The sequence below is a fragment of the Lutjanus erythropterus genome, chromosome 10 (assembly GCF_056507025.1).
Source record: "Lutjanus erythropterus isolate fLutEry1 chromosome 10, fLutEry1.hap2, whole genome shotgun sequence".
In the NCBI taxonomy this organism is placed as follows: Eukaryota; Metazoa; Chordata; class Actinopteri; order Lutjaniformes; family Lutjanidae; genus Lutjanus; species Lutjanus erythropterus.
Window position 1 is genome coordinate 26570748 of NC_139326.1, and position 11776 is coordinate 26582523.

The following is an 11776-nucleotide window of genomic DNA, read 5'->3' on the forward strand; positions in this document are numbered from 1 at the left end:
TTTCAGAATTCACCCTTTCAGTCAACGTTAGCTTAACTAAACTTCACGTGCACAGTAGAAACACCTACTAGAGTCGGTCCAAAATCTAAGTGTGTGTCATTTTATTACATTTGTTAAGCCCAAAGGTCAAAACATTCCTACGCTGCTCTCCGTACGGTGCTGCTGTCAGTGATCTGCGTTATTTTTGCGTGCGTCGTTGCTAGGATACCATATCTCACTGCACCGCGACCGAAAACTGTCAGAAAACCATATATATTTTCAACCACATGTGAAGATATTTGTTACTATAATATCCAGATGAGATTGAATACGCGATTAACGTTTTATGTGGAGAGTTTGTTATTCTATATGTAAAGTTTTTCATTCATATAGAAATTTTCCAGATCATTTAATTCTTATAGAAACACATTTTCTATTATAATCATATTAGTAAACAACAAAAAAAGACTAATAAGCTTGTGGAATCGTATTAAATGTTCTACCCTGATACCTTTATCTTAATGCATTTGCTTAATGTACACCTTATCTATTTATTTATTTGTTTTGTTTGTTTGTTTGTTTGTTTGTTTCCGTCCTATGTTCTTATATGAAGGCCTATCTGCTCTTTAAATCACAAATAGTGGTATACAACTTTGTATGTATTACAGAAAAGAGCAATAAGAAAAAATAATGAAATAAATAATGTAAATAGCAGTGTAAATGTAATGTAAATAATGTAATTATCTGGACAATGATTTAAAAATTTGCTTAAATTTATTTAACAATAACAAATAAAGGAGTACTATTAATTTAACATGTATATTAAGATGACTATCATTGACTGTATGCAGTGCTGTTAATTTTTTATGTAATCTGTGAAAAGAAAAAGGCAATTTGTATTTATGTTATGTTGTCATTATAAAAGTGCAGGTAATATAAGGTTATTATAAGATTGCTTCTTCCTCCCTTTTCGGTCATGGAATGTGTATTATAAATAGTTTGTGTTGCAGCATTGGCTATTATGTGTTGCAAAATAAATTAAACTAAACTTGAGCATTTATGTAACTAATAAATTGTGTTGCCATTATTAGCTTACCTTTATTCATTTTGCTCTTATATTTGTGAAATCATAATAGAATGAATTTTCACCTACTGCAAAATGTCTCATGCCATTATGCTATTATGCATTAATATCATGTATATTTAATGTTAAGTGTTGCCATGGTGCAACCATAGTCCAATCTAGTGGGTGACTCCAACCATTTAACCATTAATCTTCCTCTAAATTGGGCCAGTTAGTGCTCATTGAAAAAGAAAAACTACTTCTGAATGCTCATGTTCCTGTGATTACACAAATTTCAGCAACATATTTTGCTCATTTCTGTCGTAAAAACAACTGTTCCTGCATTTGGCGGTGTTGCACCACTCTTGTCACCGCTCCTGTTATCATTATTTGCAGCCTTGACCTACTTCCTCCTGCATCATTAGGCTGCCCCACAATTTACTCAAGATTTGGATAATGAGAACTCAGGGGAGTGCCAGATAAGTAACAAGTGTTCTGGAAGAGCAGTGAACTGCATCCTTATTTGAATTAAGTGTCACGTCTCATAAGCAGAAGTTTTGGTCTGCTTACTGGTATTTGATTTGACAAATGTTAATAATCCCCAGGAGAAACACTTAGTCAGAGCATCCAATAACAATGCAAGAACAAAAATCTTGTCCAGTATGTACAGTGGAGACAAAGACTGCATTCTTATTATGACACGATTACTGTGACTGTAATGGGCAACTTGTCACTGGTGCACTAAGCATAAAAGCCCCCAAAATATTTAGAAAATAAATAAATTAAAAATTAAAAAAACGACGTTAACTGAAATCTGCATGAGTGAAAATAGTTATTTATATTAATATATCTGAAGTGAAGTGGTTGACCACATTACTGTACAAAAGTACATATTCTTGTCTTTTCCAAGGGATCTGGTGGCAAGCAATCTTAAGAAAGCATTTTCTGATCAGTTTGTTGTGTCATCTGCTAACAATGCTTGAAAACAAGGCAACATTTCTGTATCAAATCATGGGCTGGGCCATCTCTCACTCACTTTTCTTTCCTCATGTTAAACACACAGACAGCAGGTATTTTGAACAGCAGTATTTACAGTTTAAACCAACACAACCAACTTCACCACTGGAGGGGAGCAGCGAGCTTCAGATGAGTCTGTCCTGCCTTAGAGTCACATGAAGACAAGTGATACCTTTAAATGTCGTCGTAAATGTGATAATCATTTGGGATTGACACCAATACAAATGTTTCAAAAGGCAAATGGGAAGGAAAATAGATGTCATAAATATGCAGAAGTAGGGGACTTTAGTCACATGACTTGACTTAAATCGGACTTAAGTCAAAAATTTGAGGATCTGAGACTTGCTTAACAGGAACTGATAAAAGTTTCAACTTGACTTGACTTGGTGTTCATGACATGAAACTTGACTTAAACTTGACACAGATTATTTGAAAGGACTTTAAAAAAAATTTTCATCAAATATTTGCATTGTTCAGGGTAGACCAGTAGACAATAGACGACAATACATGAAGCATCTGTCATGGAGGGGGGTCATCAAAAACAAAACAAACAAACAAACAAAAAATGCATGTGTTAGCTGTCAGTGTGTCAATTTGTATTCTATTTTATTTATTTATTTTTTGTGTGTGTCATATATCTGTATATACATTTGTATACATACATATACACACACACACACTCATACATATAGGATGAAATACCTATTTACTTGTAAAATGTAATGTAAAATGAAATTGGATCAGTAAAACATTTAATTTATTGCTTCAGCTGATCAAAACTGATTGGACATCCGCACAAAAAGTGGTGAGGCCACTTCAGGGCGGAGAAGCTGGAATGTATGAGGCGTCTTGAAGGTAACACGTGTTATCATCACCACCATCACAGCCAGTCTGTCATATCCCAGCAAGGTGTCACCTTAGGCAGCTACATATCTGGTCTACCTTGCGTTTTATTGAACCATTTTGATACACGTTTCTGCTGGACATCTCGGGGCATTTGTTGCCATGAAGGGAATCAGGTTTTTCGTGGTTTTCTTGGTGCTTTCCGCGTCTCTGCTGTGCACAACCGAGGCGGCTAGGAGCAGGACCAGCAACCAGAACAGCTTCCGACGGGCAGCTAACGGCATCTACCAGACTCTGAGCAGCGTCTTCGGAGAGGACAACATCAGAGGGTTATACAAGGTGAGTTTATTATCAAGATTACTGCTCGTTTCGGCCGTAAGATGGTAAAAACCGGCCGTTGAGGCGGTTTTGTGGTGAGAATGGCGACCAGGAAACAAGCGCGCTCGGGCCTGGCCAACAGTTTCGCGGATGCCATTTTGAAAAATTAGCCTTTATCCCATCTTTTATCCATCTGTGGGAGACGTCAGGTGGTGTGGCGTTGCATTTACCATTAAAATGAGATATGTTTTCGCGGTGCATTACTTAAATTCTCTGATTTACTGTGTAAACAGTGTCATTCATTGTACCGAGTCCTTCACGGAGCGCATCAAATGTCATCGCACAGATGACATGATGTAGCCCCACCAGTTCAGGCCAGAACAGCTGCTTCCTCATGCAGACTTCCTCATCTACAAGTTATTAGAAAGCTGCTTTCGTTAATGAGGAAACAGAGTAGCCTTTACGGTATGCTCTCATTGGTGCAGCTGCACTTCCTGCATTTTGAATCTAATGTAATTTCCTGCTTGTAGCCGCCAAATCCAACCAGAGTGACACATGTTAGACTGCACACGTGTTTATACTCTGACTGACTTAGTTATTAAGAATTTGCCTCCGTGTTCATGACAGAACAACAATGACTGACAGCAGTCTCCAGACATGCGAACAAAACCCTTTGCCCTACCCTATAAAACATTGCATAATCCATTAGAATAACAGAACAACAATAAAAAGTAAGGTGAGGTGCTAGAAAACACAGTAACCTACTAGTCAGTGCAGTGCTTCTGTAAAGTGTTGATGCAGATAGCAAAGTCTCTTGGTTTTACAGACTGACAACATTCAAACTGAGAATGATTAAAGTTGTGGACAGAGAAACAGTGGTGATCAGTTGCATAATATACACCACACTATTTGTGACTCCTTTGCAAAGTTGAGGCTGAGATGATCAGAGCCAGGGCTGCAACTAATGATTATTTTCATCATCAGTTAATCAATTAGTTGTTTGGCCCATAAAATGTCATAAAATGCTGAAAATTGTTGATCACTGTTTCCTAAAGCCCAAGGTAACGTCTTCAAATGTCTTGTTTTGCCCACAACCCAAAGATATTCAGTTTTACTGTCATAGAGGACTAAGAAAACCAGATAATATCCACAGTTTAGAAGCTGAAATCATAGAATAAAGACACTTACTCTTTTAAAAATTACTTACATTGATTCTTTATCAAAGTAGTTGGCATTTAATTTGATAGTTGACAGTGAACTGGTTAATTTAGTAATTGTTGCAGCTCTGTGGTGAACCTTTTTCTGGTGATGGAAATTGTGACTTTACAGGTGCAACTAATCTCAGTAATGAAGGTTGCATTCAATGTGGGTGTCCCAGAGGGACAGTCATAATATTGTGCTCTGGCTCACTGGCACGACTTAATATTATGGAGCATCAGTACTCTATGCCACTTTTGTGGACAGAGCAGCAATAATTACTTGCTAACTATTTTGATAATGAAGTTGTTTGATTGGACAGTTTGTAAGCTCCTGTTTGATATATCCACATCTTTGCATCCACAGTTATAGTCTTGTTTTCAACTGTTTCTATGCCTTTGAAATCCATTTAAAGCTAAATATTAATTATATATGGGTCTTTAAATGGCATACACTCATCAGGCAGGATACACAGCCATGTACATTTTCTTTCCTTTTATTTATGAAGGTTAGTCCCATCACCATGTCCTGAATGATTCTTCTGTATACAGAGTAGGTCTAAAAGTTTAATGTGATGATTAAACAGTCTGACATTTTTGTCTGCATTTTTTTGGCTCTGTAGTTTTTCTCCAAAACGACAGAGCGATTTGTCCATGGAGTGGACTCTTTTCTCGACACTATCTGGAAGATCTGGTCGGATTTGCTGGATGTGATGGGCATCGACTGTAAGTTTTAAAACTACCATGACATTCCTAACAAAGAAGGATAGGCACAAAGAGGGGGAGATATATTAAGAGATGAGAATACATATTTTTGAATGTCCTGTGTCATTACATTATGTACATTTTTGTATGTTTTTTATCTGCTTGTTTTCTCTGTCTTTCTTCCCGCCATAGCCTCAAACCTCAGCCACTACTTCAGCCCCACTTCTCTCACCAACTCTCCGGCACGCGCACTTCTCCTGGTTGCCGCCGTACTCTTGGCCTACTGGTTCCTCTCCATGTTCCTGGGGGGTTTCTTCTACCTGCTGCACGCCGTGTTTGGCCGCTTCTTCTGGCTGGCACGTGTCACACTCTTTGCCCTGTCCTGCCTCTACATCCTGCAGAAGTTTGAGGGCGACCCTGAGCGCGCTGTGCTGCCGCTGTGCTTCATCATGGCGGTATACTTCATGACGGGGCCCGTGGGAGCGTACTGGCGTCGGGGAGGCGGTGCAGGTTCACTGGAAGAGAAAATTGACCACCTGGACACTCAGATCAGGCTGCTTAACATCAGGCTGAGCCGCGTCATAGACAGTCTGGAGCGTAGTGGCGAGCAGTAGGTGGCAGCGAGGCTGAAGATGAGGATGAGGGGGAGGGAGGGGATGGTGTAGAACCAGCTGCAGCTGATGTCACATCTGCAGCAACACAACTACTGGGTATTTACAACTCTATTGTCAGATGGGGGACAAAACTAGATTTGAAAACAGTATTTTAACTGCTTGAGTTGATTTTTAGTTACAGAAAGATCCTCAGAGGTGTGGACAGATGACGCGGAGCAAATCAACCAAACAACAGTTTTTCTTTTATTTTTGTCTCAAGGCTTTGAAATGTTTTTGCTACATCTGTGAGGAAGTTATCAGAGAGATGTCCATGATTTTCTAAATGCTGGCCTAATTCTACACCTCAGCTACTTTTGAGAAACTCCCAAGTTGGGGCTTGAATTTTTGGTGTTTGGATAAGCATTGTCACTGCTTTGAATAAGCATATTTGATGTATCTTTGTTTCTTTCTATCGTTGTGATCAACCTGGGGATCACGATTCTTACACAGGTTTGTCCACAAACATTTTCCCCCTTTTGAAGATCTTGAAGTAGGAAAAGGGTTTGGGTGTCTGATGCAGGGGACCGATACACACATTGTATTTCTTACATGTAAAAAAAAAAAATCCTCAAGATGTTAGATAGTTGTTCATAGTAAGATTTATTTATTCCATTTTCCATCCAAAAATGTTGAAATCATGTAGATCTAGTTTGTTTCATGAAGACACCGTTCCATAGTGGCAATAGTTTGACATCAGGACCTCTTTTTCATTGTGTGTTTTTGTGTATGAAAGCATGAGCAAATGTGTGTGTGTGTGTGTGTGTGTCTGTGTGTGTGTGTGTGTGTGTGTGTGTGTGTGTGTGTGTGTGTGTGTGTGTGTGTGTTTCAAGCTTGTGAACTGGAAAAAAAGCACTGTATCAAAAAGTCACCATCAGACTGGAAGAAAATGCAGACAGGCAGCAATATCTCAGGGACTCAGCCAACACACATAGAATTGGAAAAGAGACATCAAGTCTTTTAAAATCATGTCTTGGTCTCTTTGAGTCACTTCACAGTTTTTCAGATATGGTTTGAAATCTCACTTGGTAACTAACGTACAATACTTATGGATAAATGGGTGCACATTCTGTTTTTGGATCGTGGTGAAATTGAAGTTGGATGAATGTCTAACACCAAAATGCAGCTCATTTATTGATACTAGCATGGAATTATTGTGGGATTTCAGCTCCAGCTAGTGGTTTTAAATGTTTAAACGCACAAGTCAATTATCAACGACAGTGGTTAAGAAAAAATGACTTGGGTTGTTTTTTAGTCACATCACACTGGCTTGAAATATGTCTTAATACATTTCTTAGGATGAGGATTTTAAGGGAGCAAATACAATCAGTTTCTCAACTTGAATACTGATTAGGGCTGCAACTAATGATCATTTTCATCATTGATTAATCTGCTGATCTTTTTTTTTTTTTTTTATATATCATTTGGTCTATAAAATGTCAAATTGTGATGAATTCTCGTCATAATTTCCCAGAGAGACCAACAGTCCAAAATCCAAAGACTTAATTCACTGTTATAAATGACAAAGAAAAGCAGCAAATCGTTGAATTTAAGAAACTGGAACCAGCAAATATTTTACATTTTTGCTTGAAAAATAACTAAAATGATTAACTAATTGGTGCCACTCTGTCCACTAAAGTGTGTAGAAAAATTGCCATGTCATTTTGAGTCACATCACATTAGCTTAAATAAGGTTATGTCTTAACGCATCTGTAAGGATGAAGATTTTTGGTGAAGTAAATGGGCTCAGTTTCTCAACTTGGTCACATATTAAATTAGGTTATGTGCCTTTGATCCTGTGGCAAAAATACAAACACGTTCTGTACAATCCCATCTGACCGTGCACCTGCACTGGAAAAGACAGACTCAAGGATGATGTACAGAACTTTTACTAGTAACTTAAAGGCCCAGTGTGTAAGATTTGTGGTTATTTATTGGCAAAATAGGACAGGATTTGAATATAATATTCTAAAGTAAGTTTTAATTTGTGTGTAATCACCTGAAATCAAGAGTTGCTGTGTTTTTGTTACCTTAGAATGAGCTGTTTATATCTACAGAGGGCGTAGGTCCTCTTCCATGTAGGCTGCCATGTTGCATCACTATGTTTCTACAGTAGCCCAGAATGGACAAACCAATCACTGGCTCTAGACGGAGCCTTTTACGCTTTGCTAATGTTTTGTGGCCACTGTAGGTTCTCCACACTTTTGAAAGTGTAAGCTAAGCTCAGCGCTAGATGCCACTAAATCCTACACTGGTGCTTTAAAGTGAGATTTACAGCCAGCCTGATTAATACAAATATTACAACATTATATTAAAACTGTGCTTTGGACGCATGCTTTGTGTGCATCACTGTAGCCAACTGTAGTTTGATAGGGCTTTTTATATCTTTATTTCTGCCTTTATTTCTCATCATGTACTGTCAAAACAGACTTTCCTTGCCATGCTCCTCTGTGTTTATACTGTATATTGTCATCTGTTCTGTTCCCCTTTGCACACAGTTTTTTTTTTTGTTTGTTTGTTTGTTTTGTTTTGTTTTTTTCAATTTGTAGAATCTGGACTCTGTAAACACACGTTTTTGTACAAAAGGACCCTAATGCTGTGCAACTTAGTGGGGAAGTGTTGCTTTAAATGTCTCATGAGAAAGATTAAAACAAGTCAGTAACATTACAGGATGATGAGTTGATGGCATTACTGAGGCCAAAGAACCAACCAGTATTTATACCCTTGACACTTAGATTTAAGAAACTCCTCAACAACTGTTTGTATGTTTCTCAGTGTAGAGAGGGTGCAGTGTTAACAGTCTTCTTTGTGAAGGAAGTATTACATCACAGTAACACCAGCTACAGACACACGGACTCAGATAATAACCATTACATGTTGTTTTTCATGTATTCAGTACAATTGCTCATTACCTTGCCTTTCATCTTTATCTTGGAATGAAGGTTCTGTGCCAGCAGAATGCAACAAAGATAGTTTAGTGTTTGAATATAGGATGCCTCAATGTGTTTAAATTGTTTGAGAAAAATGAGTCAATCTTTTAAAAATCAAACAAACACTCCCGGCTCGTCACTGCAGTAAACCTCCCACCCCCAGGTAGCCCATATAGCCAGTGAAGTCTTAGATTTTCTTGCATGCCATGCTTTATGCCTATAATGTTATGTTAAATTATATACATGTTGTTGACCGCCTAGGTAGAGAGATCCCTTCTGAAATGTGATGTTTGATGTGATAATTATGTTGGGGATTTGTATTATAATGAGTTTTGTTTTTATGTACCATGACAGTCAACATTTGCACCCATGACTGTAATGTGTAGACCAAATTCTCTCACTTAAGACTTAAGTGGACGCAAACTCTCTGAATTTTTCTCTTATTCCATCATCACAGCCTGTCTGTCTCATGATGTGATCTCTGATATGTTAGCAAATTTTAAAATATAGATGTTTTTTTTATTACTTTTTTAATTACTATTAAGCTGACTTGAAGGGGGGTTGATGATGGTGTTTTTAGTGTGTGGTTACAGTCTGTAGCCGCTGAGTTGTGTATGTTTTACTAAAGACGGCGTATGTGATTTATGAAGGTGTTAGTTAAATTAGAAAGTTTTACCCATTTTATGAATGGATTATGGTACTATGGTTGGAGTCAAGTGATCTTCTCATTAATTATTGTATGGAATTCAAATACAGACGTGATACCATCCTTAAGTTGCTTCAGCACTTCAAAAGACTTAGGATTTTGAGAGGTGTTTATCAGGTCTTGTATTTTAGACACTGAAACTGCATTGCAAATGGCACATAAGTTCTGTCACTGATTTATTATTATTTCTAGCATCACAAAAATCTCAGTTTCTGAGACAAAAAGCAGCTGAATAACAAGAGGGATAATTAAACCTTCCTTTCAAATGTCTTGGAAGAGACACTGTATCTTAAAGTTGCCACTAGCTGGAGGTCATGTACCACTTTACATTACCACTTGGATGTTGAAGGTACCAGTGTACCAGAGAGACTTTGTGTGTGCATCTTTTAGTACTAGATTGAATACTACATTCAGAATACATTCATTTTCCGTCTGTAAACTGCTTGTTGATTGGTGAGTAATTCCATTCATTTCATGTACTGTATCCTGCTTTTTCCTCTTATTCCATGTAGCCTGCTTTTTATAACATACCGTGCCAATTATGTATATTTTCTTTAATTTAAGGCAATTATTTGTATCTGTTGAATTTTATGTAGATGTTGATTTTTTGCTTTTGTTTCATTAGTTAATATTTTTAGACCTTTTTTTATCAGAATATTTCTGTACTTCAGTGATGTGGCACGCACCAAACTGCTGTTGTCTACTTCATGTGTGTCTTAATCAAAACCTGCCGATGGCTAAATGGTCTTTTTTTGTGTCTAAAGTGAAAATGAGGTCCAGATTTGAATAAATTAAACACCACAGTATGACAAAGTCTTCTACTTAATGATTCATTATAATTTCATGCAGATGTGTTATAAGCTGTGCGTGAATGTGTGTTATTCCAGGATTTTAAGAACATAGCTGATGAAGCCAGTTAAATGTGTCACTAGTCGTACAAGTCAGAAGGATTCATCATTAAAAGTCTGATATGAAATAAAATGTTCATTAGGTTTTAATCTATCCTTTTATTGGATGAATTACTTTAAATACAGTCTTATTTTGTTCTACATACAGCTTCTGATAACTTTCAGGACACATAATTAGCACCAGCCACCAGCAAAATGCTAATAAAATATGTAAATAGTAGATGGTGGTTGATTTTCTTTACTCACCAAACAAAAAACACAATATTAAAATTTATTGAGAGGCTGGTAAAATGTGAACATTTACGAGCCACCTGGCTGATGGACAAAAAAGTTAATTTTTTAATTTTGCTCTCTGCCAAGGACATTTCTGGCACTAGATGGTGCTGATAAATCTTTGGTATTTCCCAAAAGTCTAGTGGTTTTGGAGTGGATGCTTATTTAATAAGGTACTTGACAAAGAGAAAATTGGACACAAATTTGATAATACCTTGAAAAGGTATGTACAGAAATACATACTCTTAATAACAGAGGTGGTAATGTAGTGTGCTCAAAACGCAACAATCCATAGTTGTTATGTTAGCAGGTAAGAATATTCTTGTTATTAAAGATTAGAAACAGAAAACCCAAACCGACTCACGGTGCAAAACATTGAACCCCAATCAGATCTAGTTAAAGTAGACTAGTGGCAGGTAACAGAACATTTAAGTTTGTACACAGCAACTTTCAGGTGAAGTAATCTTACTGGTAAAGAGGGCATTTTTTTGTCATTTTTACTAGATCTATTCTCACAGTAGGCACAATGTTCATATGAGTGATTTGTATTGGGATATATCCCTCAGACAGAGCTGGGATACCATTAATAATTTAATTTACTTGCAGTATTCTACCGGATGAAATCAAGAAAGCATTCACATTTGATGATAAGTGATGACAAGTATGTAAGTGGCGTATTAAACACACCGTAAGTCTGTGACCATGTTAAAAATCTCAGCTGACACAAACAGTTTTTCTTCTCAGAGATTATAAAGTGTCTTGTTTATTGCTAAATCACAATGTATTAAGTACACAAAAATAAAATTGAATCCACTGATGTAGACTGACAAATGCCAAACAGTATTTCCTCTTATCTGATCACCTTGGTTTCCCTATTGCCCGTAGTCTTCGCTAAATTTTAGAAAAATAATGAATTATTCAACATGGACTCCTTCGCACCGTGTGACAAAGCCACACATCACAGTTCAGCTTTCTTATCACAAGTTTTTACCATTTAGTCTTTAGTAGGTACTAAACCACCTTACATCCTCAGAATGATGTTCATATGAAGTGCATTTGGAATCACCTGAGAATCCAATACCGCTAGTCAGCTTACTTTTATCTGCTGGTCCACTGTTGCAGATAATTCTCTATAATGGAATAAGATGATCTAGCAACCACTGTGAGAGATGGTCACCTGAATATCAA

General features: G+C 37.2%; 1 protein-coding gene across 1 annotated transcript; it reads left to right on the top strand.

Annotated features, from left to right (window-relative positions):
- The first annotated feature begins 2918 nt into the window (after nt 1–2918).
- Nucleotides 2919–6772, top strand: bri3bp (bri3 binding protein). The gene is made up of 3 exons (XM_084728800.1): nt 2919–3241; nt 5040–5142; nt 5314–6772. Exons 1-3 carry the CDS (start codon nt 3065–3067, stop codon nt 5733–5735), a joined length of 702 nt encoding a protein of 233 aa, XP_084584926.1. The 5' UTR covers nt 2919–3064; the 3' UTR covers nt 5736–6772.
- Nucleotides 6773–11776: the final 5004 nt, after the last annotated feature.